Here is a 20624-nt window from a genome sequence, read left to right as displayed (position 1 = left end):
CCAGCAGGACCAGGCAGTGTTTCCTTCTGCCCCTGGGGACTCGATGCTAACTTGTTCTGTGATGGGAATGTCCCTCCTTAGAGCCAGCTTCAGCCGGACCTCTCGGGGAACTCAGGGAAGCATGCTGTGGAAGTGACTGCTGCCCATCCAGTCACATGCTCTCCACAAGGAGGGGCGACAGCTCTCAGAAACGGCTGCAGTCACGCGCTGGTCAGGAAAGACTAGGGGCCCCTGGTGGGCGTGACTCCCTCTGCGTGGCCCCCCTGCCCCTCTGCCTGGACCACCCAGCTGTACCTGGGGCTTCCTTTTGGGAAGGTGACCCTCACAGCGGGAAGGCCTCCATTTCTGCTCCACTACCTGCAGGGGCTTTCGGAAGCCCCTCACCTTCTGTGAACTCAGGGTGGACAAGATGCCCCTGGGCTCACCTGAGCACCACCCAACAGGCTCGGCCACCCTCGTACTTGCAGAGCCAAGGCTCCTCTTGCTGGGAGTCAAGGATGGAGGCTGCCTTGGCTGGTCCCCTGGACTGTCCAGCAAAGTCCTCTCAAGACCATTACTGTCTCTGGGACAAGTTGAGGGCTGGTGGGTCAGTGTGGTGTCGCATGCTAGGATAAGCACTGGACCGCCAAGCACAAGGCCAATAGTTCAAACCCACCAGCAGCTCCTCGGAAACTCTGTACAGGGTTGGTGTGAGGCAGCACTTCACAAAATCACACATCTAGGAGCTTAGCCTTCGTGACTGTCGTCTAAAATGCCAGCTCGTAGCTTCTCCCACCTGCGTCTCTTGTCTACCAGGAGGCTGGTGGAGTCCTGGACTGGTGCTATAGGATAAACACTGGACTGCTAACCGCAAGGTTGGCGGTTCAAACGCACCAGCCGCTCCTTGGAAACCCTAAACAGGGTCACTGTGAGTGGGAAACGACTCCATAGCATACAACAGGTGTGTGTTCAGACCCAGGTTCTCGCTGTTACACCTCGGCGTGTGTTTGTAGCTCTGGAGCATGTGGCTTGTGTCAGGAATGTCTGAGCTGGGTCAGCACCCGTCCCTGGCTGTGGGACATCTGGAAGGGGTGTGGACGGGTGTGCTGGGCTTGGCTGAATGGCAGCATTCTGCCCCATCCACAGGTGACCTTAGCCTCTCCGCCGAGCGGCTCAGCGAGAAGCGGTCCCCCAGCGACTTTGCCCTGTGGAAGGCCTCCAAGCCCGGGGAACCATCCTGGGAGTGCCCCTGGGGAAAGGTGAGTGGAGTCAGGTGTGATCCTCAGCCTGTGTGTGTGCCCACCCCTCACCAGACCCCCGTCTTCCCATCTGCAATGGGGCTTCCAGTCACCTCTGCTCCCACTGAGGCCTCTGGGGCCTGACAGTCAGGAGGGGCAGGGGTGATGGCGTCCATGGTGGGAGGGCGTGCTGGAGTTCCGCAGTGGGAGACTTGTGGGAACTTCTCATCACGAGGGGCTCTTTCAAGCTCAGGGCTAAGGTTAGGCCTCAGCCACCCAGTAATCGGCTCGTCCAACCTCCAGGGCCGTCCAGGGTGGCACATCGAATGTTCCGCCATGGCAGGCACCCTGCTGGGGGCCTCCATGGACATCCACGGCGGCGGCTTCGACCTCCGCTTTCCGCACCATGACAACGAGCTGGCCCAGTCTGAGGTGAGACGGCTGCAGGGCAAGGGGTGGGAGGTGGGCTGGCCCAGTCCAAGCCAGGGGTGGTCTGGGGTCAGGGAGGCAGGAGGAGAGGTGGTCCAGCCCAAGCTGAGGAGGTTGGGGGGCAGGGGTCCATCACAGAGATCTCAGGAGAAGGGTCCCAACTTCTCCGATGGATTTCTCAGTTATGTCTGTGCCCTTTAGCAGCTGGGATTCCCGCTGTCTCATCCTGGGCCCCGGGAACCAGAGGCTCGGTATGGTGGGTCACTACCAGCTCCTTCGAGCCTCCTGGCCCGCTCCCAGCACCCTGAGCCCATCCTCAGCCCTCACCCTCCTTCTCCCAGGCCCACTTTGAGAACGACTGCTGGGTCAGGTACTTCCTGCACACGGGCCACTTAACCATCGCAGGCTGCAAGATGTCCAAATCCCTGAAGAACTTCATCACCATACAGGACGCCCTAAGGAAGCACTCTGGTAGGCACCAGCCGGGAGTGGGCATGCGCAGGGTGGCTCTGTAGGATCAGCACTGGACTGCTCACCACAACGTCAGCAGTTCCAACCCACCAGCCGCCTCCTGGAAACCCTGTGCAGGGTCGCTCTGAGTCGGGACCGACTCGACGGCACTCATCAGCAACGGGTGGTGGTGTGGTGTCTCCCCAGCGCGGCAGCTGCGGCTGGCCTTCCTCATGCACGCCTGGAAGGACACACTGGATTACTCCAGCAACACCATGGAGTCTGCCCTTCAGTACGAGAAGTTCATGAACGTGAGTCCCTCCCCGACGGGCGGCGTCCTGCGTCCAGACAGAAGGGGCACAGGCGGCGCCGCTGCATTCTGGGGGAACTGACTTCTTCAGACCCTCATCTGGTCACCATGCGGCACAGCTCCTGGCTTGTACAAGGGGGCTTCAAAACGCTTGTGGGGAAAGCCCCTTCTCATTCCTTTCCATTTACCCATGAACTTTCTGTAGCGCCCCCCACTCCCCAGTTCCTGCAGAGGTAGAGCTGCTAAGACTGAGTTTAAAAGCAGGCAGCACGGGGAAGCAGTGGACTAGGTGGTGGTGCATTGTGGGGGGTGACGACCAGTGCCGTGAAACCAAACGTGTGTGAATTGTCAGACAGAAACCTGCCGTGCTCTGTCAGCCTTCACCCACGTCACAATAAGCGGGGTGGAAAAGCAGGTGAAGACGGGGCAGGTGCCCCTCGCAGCCCTCGTGTGATGGGAACGCTTCATGGCTCTTCACAGCCCGGGAGCAGACCTCTGTGGACGGGAGAGCTGCCCGAAGGCCACTCAACGGCGTTTTCTAACTTCTAGGAGTTTTTCTTAAACGTGAAAGACATCCTCCGTGCCCCCGTGGACGTGACGGGGCAGTTTGAAAAGTGGGAAGAGGAAGAAGCCCAACTGAACAGAAAGTAAGGTGGAGCTCGTTCTTGGGGGCCTCACTGGCCCCGGCGCTCTGCCTTCTGGGTCGACGGGTGGAGGGGGCAGAGACACGACCACACACATTCGACAGATGTGGAATCGTGGGCGCTGATGGATGGGCAGCGGTCATGTCTCTGAAAGATATGTGTACAGGATGCTGAAATGACAAGCGTTTTGTTATAAATGCAAGGATCAGTCAAAAAGTACTGCTACGAGGGTTCCCGTTCATACACACACTGATTTATTCCAAACAAAACGAGTTTAAACATGTCTCTGTGATCTGTGGGCAGCTGCAGACACGTTCTCTCAGCAGTGCCCCTGTGTTAGTCTTGTTAGGGATTCTTCAACAAAAGGTCTACCCCACACAGTGTCTTTGAGGGCATCCGCTGGGCCAGCTCAATTCAAGGCCAAACGGTCAGCTCTGCAGGCTAGAGAGGCGGTTTTGGGGAGCGTCATCTTGAAAGATTTTCTCAAATGACACAGGACAGTGATGTGGTTTTATGAGGAAGAAGTTTTAAGAAAATTGGAAAGTGTGTGGGTGAGGAACAGGCGGTTCATGCAGGGTCTCAGAACTTATTTTCCACACTCAGAAGACGTGTCAGAGGAGCACCATCTGAGCCCCTCGGGCGCCCACACTGCCGCTTTTGTGTGGTGTCGGCTGCAGAGCGTGGGATTCTTGGGGGAATCACTGGAGGTGGAAAGCACCCCCTCCGGAGCGTAGAGACCGGGATGGAGGCTGTGCTGAGAAACAGTAGTTCTCCGTTTAGGTGTTTCTGCCTCGCAGAGCTCCGGTCATCCTGTAGCAATACTTTCTAACTCACCCTCGTGTGCTAGCCGCCCATGGACGGTCCCAGCCACTGCGCCTCCCAGCAGTCGGACCGCAGCGTCTTGGTTGTCTCTGGTCGAGGCTGGGCCTGACTGCTGCCTCCTCCTCCTCTTCCTCGTCCTCCAGCTTCTACAGCAGAAAGGCAGCCGTGCACGAGGCGCTCTGTGACAACGTGGACACTCGTACTGTCCTGGAGGAGATGCGGGCCCTCGTCGGCCAGTGCAACCTCTACATGGCAGCCCGGAAGGCGGCCCGTAGGAGGCCCAACCGCGGCCTACTAGAGAGCATTGCCCTGTACCTCACCCACATGCTCAAGGTGAGCTCCCACCCGGGGAAACTGAGGCAGGAGCCCCCCTGCCCAGGTCCTGGGCCCTCGCGGCAGAGCACACCTGGCAGGCTCTGTGTTACCTCGGCCTTGTCGGTCCCCATCTCGGTCCTGCTCTTTCTCGGCCTAGATCTTCGGAGCCATCGAAGAGGACAGCACTCTGGGCTTCCCAGTTGGAGGACATGGGACCGGCCTCGATGTGAGTAAGATGGCTGGGGTCCCATGAGACCCTCTCCTGGCCTGGGGTGCCCAGCCTCTATCTGGCTTCCAGTGCCATTGCTCCACCAGCTTGTTGCGTCTTTGTGTCCTGTCTCGGTCACTCTCTATCCTGGTGTGATCGCACACGTCACACCCCACGTCTAGTGTTGGTGTTGCTCCTGGGCACTGCAGTGGGCTGGTGTGTCCAGTAGAGCAGGAGGACGAGGGTGGCCCCAGCCGTGGTGCCCACCAGCAGCTCTGCCCTCCCGCCGGTGCCCTCGGTAACCCAAACGCTCTCCCATCAGCTCGAAGCCACCATCACGCCATACCTGCAGGTCCTGTCGGAGTTCCGAGAGGGAGTGCGGAGGATCGCCAGAGAGAAGAAAGGTGGGCGCCTCCCCACATGGGTTTGTGCCATGGGGGGCGGCTTTCCTGTTTGGGGTGTCCGCCGTACCCCTGGCCCACCTCCTCTCGAGAACTCAGGCATGGCCACCCACAGGGTCTATAGACACAGTTGTCCCACCTGAGGCCACTATGTGACTTCCTTCAAGTTAGGACTTTGGGGGCCCCTGGGTGGAGGTCAAGGTGAATGCTGTGTGCCTTGGTGGGGCAGGCCCCGGTGGGCTCCCTGCTGACACCCTGGGGTCCTAACAGCCAGTTTGTCCCCACAGTCCCCGAGGTTCTGCAGCTTAGCGACACCCTGCGAGATGACATCCTGCCTGAGCTTGGGGTCCGGCTAGAAGACCACGAAGGTGCTGTGAGCTCCAGGGGCCTCGGGGGGCCAGTCTGAGGGCACGTGCATGTGGGGGCCTTTCTGTCCCTGTCTCCTCAAATCCTCAGAGGCCCATGTTCTCAGTGACGGTGACATCAGGGCTCACGGCCTCCCTCACAGACACAGAACACGCTGCCTTTCTGGTGGTTTCTCCATCCATTGCCTAACTCACGTCCCTCCTGGAACGTTCAGGCCCAACAGCCGGCCCGCAGAGATGCTCAGACCCGGAAACCCTCTCCAGTGTCCAAAATGTCCTGGTGTGGCGCTGTAGGCTAAGCACAGGACTGCTAACTGCAAGGTCGGCAGTTCAAGTCCACCAGCTGCTCCTCCAAAACCCTAACCAGGGTCACTGTGAGTCAGAAGTGACTTCACGGCACACAATAACAGCTACATCAAAGAGTCCTGGTGTGGCACTGTAGGATAAGCACAGGACTGCTACCTGCAAGGTTGGTGGTTCAAACCCATCAGCCGCTCCTTGGAAACCCTAACCAGGGTGGCTACATGTCAGAACCAACGGCAGCGGGTTTGGTTTCAGCCATAAGGAAGGGTCCGACCTGCTGTCACAGGCGTCTGTCTTGTCCCTGAGCCTCAGGTCCCCATGGGTACAGCCTGTGGACAGCAGGGGTGGGGGGTGGGCTCCAGGGAGCCTCCACGTCATCCAAGCACCTGCTTGTTTTTCAGGACTCCCCACTGTGGTCAAACTGGTGGACAGAGAGACCCTGTTAAAGGAAAGAGAAGAGAAGAGAAGGGTGAGTGGAAGCCGTGGGCCGGGGCTGCCCTGAGCGCGTCAGACGGTCACAGTCCTGGTCACAGTCTTGGAGGGCATGACCGTCAGGGAAACAGAGAGAAAGTCACAAGATGGGCAGCGCTGTGGTCGTCTGGTAACGATAAAGTGAAAAGATCTGTCTTTTTTTAACATGAGTGGTAATTAGTGAACTTCACTGACTTGTGTGCAGCCCTGGCGAGGCTCTGTAGGACAAGCCCTGGACCTCGAGGTCACTTTGAACCTCAAGGTCAGAGGTTCAAACTCACCAGCTGCTCCTCGAAAACCCTATATGAGGTCGCCATGAGTCGGAACCGACTCCTTGACACTTACTTACCAACAAACCACAAGTGACCTGGAAGGAGCCCTGGTGGCTCTGTGGGTTAAGCGTTGGGCTGCTCAGCACAAGGTCGGCAGTTCAGGCCCACCAGCCGCTCCTGAGGAGAAGGATGAGGCTGTGTACTCCAGTAGAGACTGACACCCGTGGAGACCCTCAGGGCCCTGGGGTCACTGGGGGGCTGTAGGTCTCCTCACCCATCCCTCTGCCCTGAGCCCTCGCCCTGCACACCCCCACCCCACGCTCCCTTCTTGGCCCCGTTCTTCATTGGTGCCTTACCCGGTCCCCAGGTGGTTCCATTACCTGTTTAGCTGCTGATCGGAGGTTGGAGGTTCGTGTCCACCCCGTGTCTTCAAGGCCTGGTCATCTGAAACACTGGCCCCTGTAAACCCTGTGGGTCAGTTCTACTCTGACGTACAGTGAGGCGTCATGAGTCGGAGACTCTTGGATGTTGGCCAGGGTTCAGAATCCAGTCCCCACTCAGGGACCTAGACATCCAGGGCTCGGGGCCCAGTGTCCACTCAGGGACCTAGACATCCAGGGCTCGGGCCCAATGTCCACTCAGGGACCTAGACATCCAGGCCTCAGGGCCCAGTGTCCACTCAGGGACCTAGACATCCAGGCCTCAGGGCCCAGTGTCCACTCAGAGTCCTAGACATCCAGGGCTTGGGGCCCAGTCCCCACTCAGGACCTTGGCGTCCTGCAGGGAGGACAGTAATGTGCCCCTGGAGATGAGGGGACAGAGTCCCCCAGACTCCGGCCCACTGCTAGCTTTACCACCTCAGCTAGGGAACCCCAAGCCCCACAGATGCAGTGTGTGTCCAGCTACTGGGTGATCCTCCGCTGGGCAGTGAGCCCCCAAACCCAAGGGGCCAGAAGTGAGGCTTCTCAATTCCCCATCCCAGGCTCACCTCGTACCCACACCAGAGATCCAGCCACAGTTTCAGGCAGGTTGAAACCCGCCTCCCCACATCCCGCTAGGCCTGTGCGCCCCTGCCCTGCCGACCTCAGCGCTGACCTGCGTGTGGGTCCTCCACCCCCCTGCCCTGCTGACCTCAGCGCTGTCCTGCGTGTGGGTCCTCTGCCCCACTCAGTGGGGGTCCCCAAGTCCAGCCTGAGTCTGGCTCAGCCCCGGTCGGTGTCTCCTCTTGTCCACATCTGTTCCTCAGGGCGCCGCGGCTGCCCGGCCTGTCCCCTGGGGCCTGGGGTCTACAGCTGAGGCTCATAGAGCTCCACCGGAGGGTTGGGGGTCACGGTGAGGACGACAGAGCTGGGGTGCTCTCTCACTGGCCCATACGGCTCTCCTAGGTTGAGGAGGAGAAAAGGAAGAAGAAGGAGGAAGCTGCCAGGAGAAAGCAGGAGCAGGAGGTATGGTCTCGGGGGGAGAGTCCCTGGGCAGAAACACAGGCCCCCTCCCCACATCCTCCCAAAGCACCCTCCAGGGCTTCTGGACCCTTAGACCAAGTATGAGGTCAAGGTGTTTCTGAGGGTGTGGTAGGGACAGCTTCTGGAATTTAACTCACCCCCTTAGGCTGAGCCCCCTCCCCACCTCAGCACCCCAAGTGTGGAGGCTGACCGTGGGGTGTGTGATGGGGGTGTCCCCTCTCAGCACTCTGAGTGTAGACACTGACCGTGGGGTGTGTGATGAGGTGTCCCCTCTCAGCACCCTGAGTGTGGGCACTGACCGTGGGGTGTGTAGATGGGGGTGTCCCCTCTCAGCACCCCAAATGTGGGGACTGACCGTGGGGTGTATGATGGGGTATCCCCTCTCAGCACCTCGAGTATAGGGGCTGCTAGTAGGGTGTGTGATGGGGGTGTCCCCTCTTAGCACCCCGAATGTAGGGGCTTTTGGTGGGGTGTGCCACATCAGTAGTGGTGGGTATGAGCCCTGTCTTCCCCGTGGGTTCCAGGCAGCAAAACTGGCAAAGATGCGGATCCCCCCCAGCAAGATGTTCCTGTCAGAAAGTGACAAGTACTCCAAGTTTGACGACACGGTGAGAACGACTTCTCCTTTGGGGTCCTGGGGAACCCTGTCAGGTTTGGCAGCCCATTGGAGTGCAGGCCCCTGGCCTCGGCCGAGTACAGGCCTGGCCCTAGGCATCGGTGTGGCCCGGGCTGAGCTCAGGGTGACAGTGGACCGAGGCTCCCCGGGGCTCAGGGCTGCCATTCCCCGACTCCTCATGCTGGCTGCAGCTTGCCTCTGACCTTTAGACCACTGGCCTCCCCGCCCTCAGGCCCTCCACCCCAGATAGCTGTTCTCCTGTCCATCTCTCAGTGGCCAGACCCGGAGCAGTATGCGCCCAGGCAGCTGATGGGGTCGTCTGCCCTGCTTCCTGGTGGCCCTGTGGTGGATGGCTGCCCACTCTCCTTCCTGTCCCCCCTATACACATCCTCTGTGTGTGTCTGACCGCTGCCCACGCCTGTCCCCAATGCTGATGTGCCATTTGCCTCCCACCACCAGGGCCTACCCACACACGACACCGAGGGCAAGGAGCTCAGCAAAGGCCAAGCCAAGAAGCTCAAGAAGCTCTTCGAGGCTCAGGAGAAACTCCATGGGGAGTACCTGCAGATGGTGCAGAACGGGACGGCGCAGTGAGCTGCACCGGTGCCGTGAGCGTGCTCCGCCGCCTCTGCAGCCCACGGACAATAAATGCCTTCAAATGCGAGGCCCAACTCTCTGTGCCGTCCACTCTGCTGGCTCAGCCCCGACCATGTGGTCAGTGGGCCCCTATCCCACACGGACAGCTAGCCCATCAGGAAGAGGAAAAAGAGGTTGCCTAGCACCCTTTCCGTTTGTGACCAAATCCCTGTCCACTCAACAGCATGGTCCCTGGCCAGCTGTCCAGGACCCCTGTCAACGCCTGCCAACCAATAGCTGCATGGCCGGCAGACGAGATGAGGGATCAGGAGGCTTGACTGAGGAGGTTGTGGCCGGAGCCCGTGGCTGCCACAGCAGGTCCCAGACAGGGCTCCCTCCGGACAAGCACCACATTAGCGGTGTGGAGGGAACGGGAGGCAGCCGGCCCCGGGGGGTTTCCAGTGTGACTGCAGCCACCCGCGTGCCCGCAGCCCTCTATGTGAACACTCATGCAATGTAAAGGACATGTGTCAGGGTGTTTGCAGGAGGGGGGCCACCTCAATGGTCAGGGGGCTTAGATCAGTTTGGGGATGTCCACACCACATGCCCAGCCTGGGAGCTAAACAAGTCAGGAATATGTTCCCTGAAAGAGTACTGTCCCGGGGGCCTACTGTGTAACAGTCACCCCAAGACAGCGGCCTGACCCCATCTTGTTATGGTGGCCTCGCTCACCCCTCACAGGTGGTCACCGTCCTTCGGGCTGGGCTGAGGGGTCCATCGATCAGCTCCACATCTCTCCCTGTGGTGCAGCATGGTGGCTTCAGGGAAATGGAGCTGTGTCCGGGGCAGCCCAAGCTCCAATGGCCAGGGTCCGGGGGAAAGAGCAAACCAAGGCCATGTGGCCTTTAGGGTCCCAATGTGACTTCCACCCGACTGTGAGAGGAAGGAACACAGGCAGACCCACTGCCACTCTCGCAAGACTGTTGGACAGAGTGGAACTGCCGCTGTTCTCTTCAGAGCGTCTGGTGGGTTCAAACCGCCAGCCTTGACGTTAGCCACACACGGGGCTCCTTTAGGGAAGTACAGATGTCCACCGAGCAAGGTCACAGTGGCAAAGCTAACTGCCCAGAGTCAGCAGCAGTCTCCTGACTTCAGAGCAGGGAGTGTGGCTGCTCATCCCTAGTGGGGTCCCTGGTTCCGGGTGGGTACGGATGGTGTTTGCTTTGTTGGTAGCCCAAAGGTTGACTGTTGGGACCCACCCAACAGCTCTGTGAAGATGACAGCCGGCGTTCACATGTCACATGGGGGTCTCTGAGTCACCGATCAACAACAAAACAAGTACCCAGGGTGAGAGGGGATCCAGTGAGGAGACGTGTACCCAGGGTGAGGGGTGGTCCAAAGACATGTACGCAGGGTGAAAGGGGATCCAATGGCTCTAAGTGGCGATGCTGGATTGCTATTTTCATACAGGTGCATTGAGGACAAAGCTAGTTAGTGTGATCTAGTTAGTGTGATCGTCAGCAACTGAGCTTTTAGTAATTGTGAACTGAAAGTCTATTGTCACCAAGCCAACTACAACCCACACAGACGGCGTCCTGGGGTGTCCAGGTCAGTGTTCACAGGAGCAGGCTGCTGAGGAGTGGCCAGTGGGTGTGAACTGCTGACCTTGCAGGTATCCGCTGTGCTACTCGGGTTCCTCAGTAAATCACAGACATTCAGGGGAAGCGCTGCCCTGTGGATTACGAACTGGAGAAACCGAGTGTGAGCACGCGAGTCTTACAAACGTCCACAAGAGGGCTCCCAAAGGCCCATGGGAAAGTGCTATTCTGATTCCATTTTCCCAGGAGCTTTTTGAAGCTTTGGCTATATTTCCTGCTGGGTCCACCTAAAAGGGGAGAGAGGCAAGGACACCCCAGGTGCCCAGATGTGGGGCTCTTGGTATTTCTCCTGTCCTTGGCTGCTTCCGGCTCTGGGTCAGAGACAGTACAGGGAGATCCTGAGGCCAGGAAATGGATTGAGGACACAGGACAGGAAAGCCGGGAGCAGGGTTCTGTTATGTACATAACACTCCAAACGCAGCTACAGGGGCTGGTGTGATTGTAGGGCCGGCACTAGGGAGACCTTGCCATAGGACAGTACTGGGCTCTGGTGGCCACAGGAATCGACCCTTGTGGTAAATGACACACACCTACACAGACGGTGCTAACAGCAGCCTTCTGGTCCCCAGGCTTTAGTGATGGAAGACGCCCCTGGGAGCTGCAGACAGTTTGCACTCGGCTATTAGTGGCCATGAGAATAAAGCTCTGAACTGCAAGGTAGGTGGTTCAAACTCACCAGCTGCTTGGAAACCCTATAGGGTGGCTTTGAGTCAGAACTGACTCAATGGCACAACAATAAATTATCCCAAAGGAGTCCTGGTGTGGCTCTGTAGGATAAGCACTGGACCGCAAGGTCGGAGGTTCAAACACCAGCCGCTCCTCGGAAGCCCTATATGGAGTCTCTGTGAGTCAGAACCAGCTCATCAGCACTTAACACCACCATTATTCCAAAGATAGCTTGAACACAGCCAGCATCAGCTCAGAAGGAAGGCAGGCCCCACAATCTGCTCCCATAAACCACACCTCACAACAGGTCACTGACAGGCAGACTCCATTCAGCAGGGACTTTTTATTCTTATGAAAGTTGTCACGTGATCAAGAGGGACCAGTCCCTGGAAGACATCATGCCTGGTAAAGTGGAGGGTCAGTGAACAAGAGGAAGACCCCCCAATGAGATGGGTTGACACAGTGGCGGCCGCGATGGGCTCAAACTTGGGAACAATTGTGTGGACTGCACAGGACTGGGCAGTTTCGCTCTTGTACACAGGGTGGACGTGAGTCGGAACCGACTCCGGACTTGATAGCACCTCACAGCAAGATGTGCCCATGAGCCCTAGTTGTGCATTGTTTCAGCACTGATGTTAACGGAGTGGTCAGCAGGTGGAACCCACCAGCCTCTCGCTGCGGTAGAAGGACGTGGCAGCTTGCTTCCAGGACATTTACAACCCCACCCTGTAAAGGGAAAGTGTTCCCATGAACAATGCCCGAGGCGGGACCCTTGCACATGCAGGCACCCCCGGGTCCCACCCAGGTCCCCCCACGTCCTGTTTACAGGAAGGAGGTAGACTGGACGGAGGGGCAGGGAAGTGAGGCAGGAAGCCTCAGCCGCGGGAACATCCAGGCGGGGACGCCTGAGTTGGAGTGGCCATCAAGTCCCCTGCAGATGACCCAGAGCCCACTCTGGACCCAAGGAGCCCAGAGGCAAACACACCGGAGTGAGCATGTGCCCCTGGTTCGCTTTGGGGTGTGATGGTGGCCTGTGAGTCAGTGTTCTTCAGAACATCGGGGTCTGTCCCTGAGGTTCTCCCCATTTCTCTGGGTCTCTGAAACTTTTAACCATCAGACACTTTTAAAAACAAGGCCCATCCTGCATTTCCCCCTCAGCGCAGCTGCTTGGAAGGGGTTGCAGTGTGTCCGAGGCCAAGCCCAGTCAGGGCACGGTCAGTGCTCAGGGCTGCAGCAGGCTGAGAGCCTAGCTCAGATGTGTTGGTGACCCTGGGCGGCCCAGAGGCCAGGGTGGCTTGTCAGAACAGAAATCTACTGTGACCAGTAATTCAAATTCTGGGTGTCAGGACTCTGCTCCCTGATCCGTGCCTCTCCTGACTTCGAGTGGCCCCAGTCGCGCATCACATGTCCTCCCCATGTCCCTAGTCAGTCCTCTTGTAAGGACACCACTCAGGTGGGATTAGGACGCACCCTGCCCCTGTGTGAGCTAAATCATCAGGCAAGGCCTCGTTCACAGGAGAGGTGGGGGATGGGATGTAGGCCCACAGCGTGACACCGGGGCCCAGGCTGTGGCCTCGGCTTCACTGGCCTCTGGAACAGATGTCCTCATGCCTGGTGACTCGGCTTCATTCGCACAGTGACGGGCTCACACAGCTGGAAGAACCAGCTTGTGTTTCCCCTACACAGAAATCCTTGGCGTTTTTACTTGTAAAACACTGCACACTCATCAAGCACAATGGAAAGTTGCCCAATCCAAAAATGACGGCTTTCCTACAGCCCACTCTCCGAGGTCACCGAGAATAGCTCAGGGTGCGGTAACACATCTTCCCACCCCTCGTGAACCCCACTCCTTGATGGAGGAGACTTTCAGGGGTCCAGCTGCCCCAAAATCCAACTCACTGTCATCAAGTCAATGCTGACTCACTGTGACCCTATAGGACAGAAAAGGGCTTTCAAGGCTGGACATCTGTGGAAGCTCACAGCCTCGGGTTTCTGTCTCTGAGCAAATGGTGGGCTTGAACCACTAATCTTGCTGTTAGCAGCCTAGCACTTGACCCTGTGCCACTGGGGTCCCTTCCTCTAGCCTCATGAGGCTTCTTTTGCACACCCAGAGATGTACCAGGCAGTCCCTCCATCTTGTCAGAGGTGGACAAAGAGGCAAAGACCAAGGTGGTCAGTAACCAGCTGCGGTCCTGTCTACTCCCACTCACGTTGCCCCATGTGGTCAGAGTAGAACTGTACTCCACAGGGTTCTCAGTGGATGATTTTCATAAGTAGATCCCACTCATGGTGTCCCCGTGTATGTCAGAGTAGAACTGTGCCCACAGGGTTCTCAGTGGATGATTTCTCATAAGTAGATCCCACTCATGGTGCCCCCATGTGTGTCAGAGTAGAACTGTGCCCACAGGGTTCTCAGTGGATGATTCTTCATAAGTAGATTCCACTCATGGTGTCCCCATGTGTGTCAGGGTAGAACTGTGCCCACAGGGTTCTCAGTGGATGAGTTTTCATAAGTAGATTCCACTCATGGTGCCCCATGTGTGTCAGAGGAGAACTGTGCCCACAGGGTTCTCAGTGGATGATGTTTCATATGTAGATCCCACTCATGGTGCCCGTGTGTGTCAGAGTACAACTGTGCCCCCAGGGTTCTCAGAGGATGAGTTTTCATAAGTAGATCCCACTCATGGTGGTGCCCCGTGTGTGTCAGAGTAGAACTGGGCTCCACAGGGCTCTCAGTGAATGATTTTTCATAAGTAGATTCCCCTCATGGTGTCCCCGTGTGTGTCAGAGTAGAACTGTGCCCACAGGGTTCTCAGTGGATGATTCTTCATAAGTAGATCCCACTCATGGTGTGCCGTGTGTGTCAGGGTAGAACTGTGCTCACAGGGTTCTCAGTGGATGATGTTTCATAAGTAGATCCCACTCATGGTGCCCCCATGTGTGTCAGAGTAGAACTGTGCCCACAGTGTTCTCAGTGGATCCCACTCATGGCGCCCCTGTGTGGTCAGAGTAGAACTGTGCCCCACAGGGTTCTCAGCGGATGGTTTTTCATAAGTAGATCACCAGGCCTTTCTCTGGAGGCACTTCATCTTGAAGCAATGGACCGTGTTCATCATGGTGGGTTGGCTGGCCATTCCAACACTGGGCCTAGGCAGGTTATCCAGCCTGTGCCTCCATCTCCTCTTGGGTGGGATTAGGTGATAACTCCATGTCCCCTTGTGTCAGCCACAGTCCCCAGACCTGGGGGAGAGGAGGAAAGGCATACGGTTTAGTTCAAGAGCTGGGAAGACAAAACCCCAAAAGTGACCAGGAGTTTCGGGGGTACCCTATGTAGCCCCTATTCTCTGTGTAGCCTCACTCAGCTTCATGTGGCCCCACCTTGACGGGACCTCACAGTGGGTTGTTGTTGTTGTTGTTGTTAAGTGCCATCGAGTCGATTCCGACCCATAGCGACCCTGTATAAGGTTTCCAAGGAGCAGCTGGTGAGCTTGAACCACCAACCTTGCAGTTCAAACGGCTTTGCAGTCTGGCGCATTAACCCACAGCGCCACACCAGGTCTCCTCACAGCGAGTAGTAGGGTGCTATACAAACATACAGAGCCGTAAAGCAGCATGGCCAGACTGCGGACAGTGTGGAGGGTGACCACCAGGACTCTCCACCCATTAGGCCGGAGGAGAACCTGAGCAGGGACCCCTGGATAAGCCTGTGGAGGTTCCTCACAGCGTGTCCTGTTGGATGAATGGCCAGCAGTGAAGGACCCAGGAGACTCGTGGGCACAGGGAAAGAGAGACTAGGGCATCTCTCAGTATGGGCATGCCCTCCTCCTCCAGCTGGTGGGCTGCTTCTTCAGAAACAGGCCGCTGAGTGGGGTGACAGAAAGAAAGCACCTGTTCCCTCGGCCAGAGGGACCACTAGGGGGCAGGTGCCTTCGCCCAGGTCCCAGAGCACCCACGGCTGTGATGGTGTCAGCTCTCAGCGAGGGGACAGTTGGAGGCCGACCCAGCTCTGTGCTCTGGATGGTGGGCCATCTGGACCAGTGGGCATCACCCTGCAGGGGCTTCTTCCAGGGGGTTGGGCCACAAACACCGAGCACCAGGGTCTCCAGGAGACAACATCCATGCCGGGTCCCAGCTGTGGCAACGACTCCTTCAAACATTCCCCCTTTAGAGAGAAAATACTGTCACATCACAGGGCAGGCATCCAACTCCCCAACAGAGCCTGTCTCCAGTCCCTGGGGCTGCCACAAGGTGAGTGGCTGGGAAGGACAGGAATTTCTTGTCTGGAGGACTGAAGTCCAAAATCGGGGTGTTAACCAGGTCAGCTCCTGCTGGTGACCTTGAGAGGCACTGTGGGGCTCAGGCGGACAGACATGGACCTTGTGGGGCAGGGAGACAGCATCCCATTTCCCGGTGTCTGCCAGCAAGCTTTGGTGTGCCTGGAAGCTTCCAGATCATTCCTCCTGGGGAAACATGTTGTCTGTCTCCCTCCCGAGAGGGCTCTATTTTCTCCTCTGTCCCTTATAAGACACCAGTCATGCCATTGAGGTTTGTTGTCTTTTTACTTTTGAATGTGATTTGGGTGAAAGTTTACAAAGCAGATTGGTTTCCCATTCAACAGTCCACACTCCCTTTGTTTCCTGACATTGATTGCAATCTCATCACGTGACCACAGTGTTTGCATTTCCTCCCTCTGTTTCCCGTTCCTGCCTTCTGAGCTCTTTCCCTGGACACATGCTGCCCTTTCCGTCTTGATAGTAGGACTGATTGTTCTAGGGAGTGCATACCTCTCCCTGGGGTTACTGTTCATCTTACAGGCTTGTTTATCCTTTGGCTGAAAGCTGAGCCTTGGGGTGACTTAAAGGCTTAGAGGATGAGTAGGGGCCAAGTCTGTTTTGGAAGGTGGTACAGTCAGAATGTTCCTGGGAGGAGATGATGGTGAAACTTGTCGGCAGGGATCAGTCCCTGGAGAAGGACATCATGCTGGTAAACTGGAGGGTCAATAAAAAGGAAGCCCTCTCCCCAACGAGATGATGGGTTGGCACAGCAGCTGCACCAATGTACTCAAACAGCAATTGTGAGGTGGGCGCAGGACCAGACGGGTTCATTCTGTTAAGCACAGGGTCGCTTTGAGTTGGAACCGACTTGACAACATTCAAAAAGTCAGTCTCAGGGTTCCACCGGTTTCCACCAGGCCTGGTCTTTATGATTTGAGGGTTTTTTTGTTTGTTTGTTTGTTTTTAATATTTTATTGTGAATTGTGTGATAGTTTTACATGGGAGAACATTCGTTTTACGTTCATCCTATCGTTTATCATTTCATTGCCATGGTTACAATCCCCTCCATGCATCATCAGCCAACCACAGTGTATACCCTGCAAGCCTGCACCCCGGTTGTCAGCACACAGCCCCTCTCCCTCTCTGGGTCTAGAGTCCCCAACTGCTCCATCTCTCCATGTCATCATCTCTGCCTCCATCTCAGGGATCACTGCTTCTCTGGGTAGGGTCCCGCTCTCCGCTCTTCTCCCTTCATGGTCCCAGGGACCTGCTCTCCTAGACTGAAAAGTTAATATGATTTGAGTTTTATTCCACAGTTTCTCCCACTGTATCCAGGCCCTCCTGTTGAGATCCTTCCAGAGAAGTAGGTGTGGGAGGCGGGCACCGTCTAGTTCTGGTCCCAGGGCCAAGGAGGCTGGGATCACTGCATCAGGCCTTGGGTTCATAGGTTCCTTGTGTGTTTCATCTTCCTCACTCTTTTTGGCTCCTGGTGCAGGTCACCAGTCATAGAGAACTAGGACCCCCCCTTCCTCCAGCTTGACCTTGATAATGTCCCTGATAGCATTTACAAAGACTCTCTTCCCCAAACAAGGTCTGGTACACAGGTCTTTGTGAGGACACAGAGGACCCATCACAGACACGAACTTGACTCCTGCAAGACTGTTCTGCACCCCACTTCTGCCCAAGGACCAGGACAAGAGCTCTCGGGGGTGTTGCAGCTGTCCAGCTGATGGCCACTCAAATGCTGGGATTGCACAGGACGCCCTCCCATCAGACTTGTCTGCAGGGAAGGGGGCTGAGGCTGCCTTCCCCTCCCCTGTAAAACACTTCTGAAGATGGCACTGTCACATGGAGAGACACACCTTGTCCTGAGCTTTTATAACTCGTCCCCCTGGGCTCCCATAGGTGCCAGCCTGACACTGTGCTCTCCTTGGCCCTTGGGTCCACTCCTCCTTGTTCTGGGTCAGCAAGAACATCACTTCCTCGGGAAAGCTAGTCAAAGCTTTGTTGGGAGGAATGGTTCAGGGGAGGGGTAATCGTCAATGTGCTGGGGGTCAGGAAACAAGAAAGCAGCAGGCAGGGGGGTGATCTCAGGGCTGGGAAGGCCTCTCGGGGGAGGTGGCCACTTGGCTGGACCCCAGTGACAAGAGGTATCAAAAAAAAGGACTTTGATAGCATTCACAGCCCTCAAGAAGGGGGACTAGCAAGAACCTCCATACCCAGGAGGGTTGGGGGTGTGGGCGGCCTCAGACTGACCTGCTTCTACTAGTGGACGTTGGGGGCTCCTTTGGCAGACCTGCATCCACCGTGATGGCACTGGTCCCGAGCAGAACTTGAACTGTCACCAGATGTCACTGAGTGAGGTCACATGACACTGGCTTAAAGTGGATGAGACTTGGTTTCCCTCTGCAATCAGCTCCCTTGCCCCACACATGACACTGGCTTAAAGTGGATGAGACTTGGTTTCCCTCTGCAATCAGCTCCCTTGCCCCACACAGCGGTTTCTCAGGACCGCCCAGGGGCCAAGTGATATGCTAACAACAGCCCATTCCCCATCACGCTGATGGCTGGCTCAGGGTTGTTTTAACCAGGACTTCAAACCGGCTTGAGTCTGTCCAGTCATCACCAGGGAGAGGCCTGGATGAGGAGGTGATCCGGAATGGAGAAGACGACCAGCGGAAGTGTCGGCAGAGATGTGTCAGCGCTATTAGGAGCCTGGTACAGGGGACTGAATGATTGTTAGGACCGTGGAAAGAGAGATGCCCGTTCATGGTGGTGTGGGCAGCCACCTTCTAGAGTTGGCATTGTTGTTTGTGACTCGGTTGGTCATGAAATTTGGTTGCAACGCTCATGCTGCCTTGCGTTTCTCTAAAGGAGAGTGAGTTTCCTGCAGGTCCTTGACCAACCATTTTTTCCATTTGGCTAGTATTCTGGTCACCCACATTTTACAAATTTAGGCCTGTTCCAGCATTGCTTAGATAAACCGTGAATAAATTGGTCTGGACCGGTTCAGCCCAGGTCAGAGACCAGGTTCCAACCTTCCTCAGTCCTGAAGGCAGGGCTATTGCTTGGGATCAGCTCTGACCTATGACTACCCCACTCACAACAGAACAAGACACTGCCCAGTCCTATTCCACCCTCATCACCACTGGCAGACTGGATTCCATGGTTGCAGCCACTGGGCATTTTGAGTGTCTTCCAACCTTGGGAGTTCACTGTCCAGCACTCGGTCAGAGTATTCCACTTTCATCCACATGGTTTCCACTGGCTGATTTTCAGGAGACAGCCAGCCCTTTCTTCCTACGCTGTCTCAGTCTGGAAGCTCCACTGAAAGCTGTCCACCATGGATGATCCTGGTGGCAGTTAAAATATCAGTGACACAGCTGCCAGCATTACAGCCACACACAGGCCACCAAAGCAGATACATAGATTGTCATGGATCCAATTGTGTCCTCCCCAAAGCATGTGTCAGCTTGGCTCGACCGTGATTTTCAGAGGATTGGCAGTTGTGAATGATGTAATCATCCACCATGAGGTAATATCGGGTGTGATCAGCCAATCAGTTGTTAGGAGACTAGTTTTTGTTGTTAGGGCCAACCTCACAATTGTTGCCACGCTTGAGCCCGTTGATGCTGCCACTTTGCCAATCCATCTTGCTGGGGATTTTCCTCTTTTTCTCTGACCCTCCACCTTATCAAACATGATATCCTTCTCCAGTGACTGGTCCCTCCTCACAATATGCCTGAAGTATGAGAGATGAAGTTTAGCCATCTTGGCTTCCAAGAAGCACTCTGGCTTCACTTCTTCCAAACAGATCTATTGGTTCTTTTGGCAGCCCATGGCACTTTTCAATATTCTCCTCCAACACCATAACTCAAAGGCATCAATTCTTCTATGATCTTCCTTATTCACTGTCCAGCTTTCGTATGCATATAAGGTTATTGAAAATACTACGTCTTAGGTGAGGCACACCTTAGTCCTCAAGCTGACATCTTTGCTCTTCAACACTTTAAAAAGTTCCTGTGCAGCAGATTTGCCTAATGCAATACGTTATTTGATTTCTTGACTGCTGCTTCCGTAAGTGTTGATGGTGGATCCAAGAAAACTGAAGTCTTCGACAACTTCAATCTTTTCTCCATTAATAAGAATGTTGTTTATTGGTCCAGTAGTGAGGATTTTGTTTTCTTTACATTAAGATGCAATCCATACAGAAGGCTGTGCTCTTTGATCTTCATCCGTGGGATGCAAAACCCTTTAGTCACAGCCTTTATCTGATGTAAAGGGAAGAGGTTCCCAGAGTGTGGCATCAGAAGTGAGCAGAGGATGGACCTCAGTACCACCAAGGGAAAAGAGTTAGGAATGGCTTGACCCAGCAGTTCCTGTACTAGGTAACCCTCCTGAAGAAATAAGACTTGTGACATGAAGAGATATCTACACACCCATGTTCTTTGCAGCTCTATTCACAATAGCCAAGAGCTGGACACAGCCGAAATGTCCATCAACAGAAGAATGGCTAAACAAGCCTTGGTACAGACACACAGTGGAATATTATGCAACATTGAAATGGAACAACGAATCTGCAAAACACCTCACAGCACGCATGAACCTGGAGGACATTATGCCGCATGAAATTAGTCGATCACAAAAGGACACATATTGTATTGTACCACTGCTGTAAAAAGTTATGAAAAGTTTTTCTTGATAAATGAAACATTCTATGATGGTTACAGAGGCATGGGGGATTATTAACATAGACTTGTTGTTGTTGTTGTTGTTGTCAGGTTCCATCGAGTCAGAACCGACTCATAGCAACCCCATGCACAGCAGAATGAAACAATGTCCGATCCTGGGCCAACCGCACTACCGCTGCCACCTCTTGGACCTCCTCATTTCTTCCATTTGCTTTAGCATCTCTATGCTGGAGAGCAAGTTTCCGGGTCTCTTCTGACATCCATTTTGACCTTTTTCTTCTTTCTTGTCTTCTTAATGACTTTTTGCTCTCTTCACGTATGATATTCTTGATGTCATCCCACAACTCTTCTGGTCTTCGGTCTTTAGTTTTTAAGGTATCAAATCTGTTTTTCAGATGATCTCTAAGTTCAGGTGGGATATATTCAAGGTCATATTTTGGCTCTCGTGGACTTGTTTTCATTTTCTTCAGCTT

At 55.5% G+C, this 20624-nt stretch overlaps 1 protein-coding gene across 1 annotated transcript in view; it reads left to right on the top strand.

Moving 5' to 3' along the window:
• The window catches only part of CARS (cysteinyl-tRNA synthetase), a 37980-nt gene extending 25770 nt beyond the window's left edge, over positions 1–12210 (top strand). Inside the window, exons 10-24 of the mRNA XM_006861034.1 lie at positions 1126–1238; positions 1521–1649; positions 1988–2117; positions 2304–2407; positions 2956–3053; positions 4016–4205; positions 4345–4413; positions 4718–4799; positions 5084–5164; positions 5866–5933; positions 7593–7652; positions 8195–8278; positions 8746–8876; positions 9160–9378; positions 12015–12210. Of these exons, the coding sequence (XP_006861096.1) occupies positions 1126–1238; positions 1521–1649; positions 1988–2117; positions 2304–2407; positions 2956–3053; positions 4016–4205; positions 4345–4413; positions 4718–4799; positions 5084–5164; positions 5866–5933; positions 7593–7652; positions 8195–8278; positions 8746–8876; positions 9160–9378; positions 12015–12210 (1754 nt within the window). The remainder of the gene's footprint in view (positions 1–1125; positions 1239–1520; positions 1650–1987; positions 2118–2303; positions 2408–2955; positions 3054–4015; positions 4206–4344; positions 4414–4717; positions 4800–5083; positions 5165–5865; positions 5934–7592; positions 7653–8194; positions 8279–8745; positions 8877–9159; positions 9379–12014) is intronic.
• Positions 12211–20624: the final 8414 nt, after the last annotated feature.

Source organism: Chrysochloris asiatica, unplaced genomic scaffold (genome assembly GCF_000296735.1).
Source record: "Chrysochloris asiatica unplaced genomic scaffold, ChrAsi1.0 scaffold00040, whole genome shotgun sequence".
Lineage (NCBI taxonomy): Eukaryota > Metazoa > Chordata > Mammalia > Afrosoricida > Chrysochloridae > Chrysochloris > Chrysochloris asiatica.
This window is presented reverse-complemented; position numbering and strand designations above follow the sequence as displayed.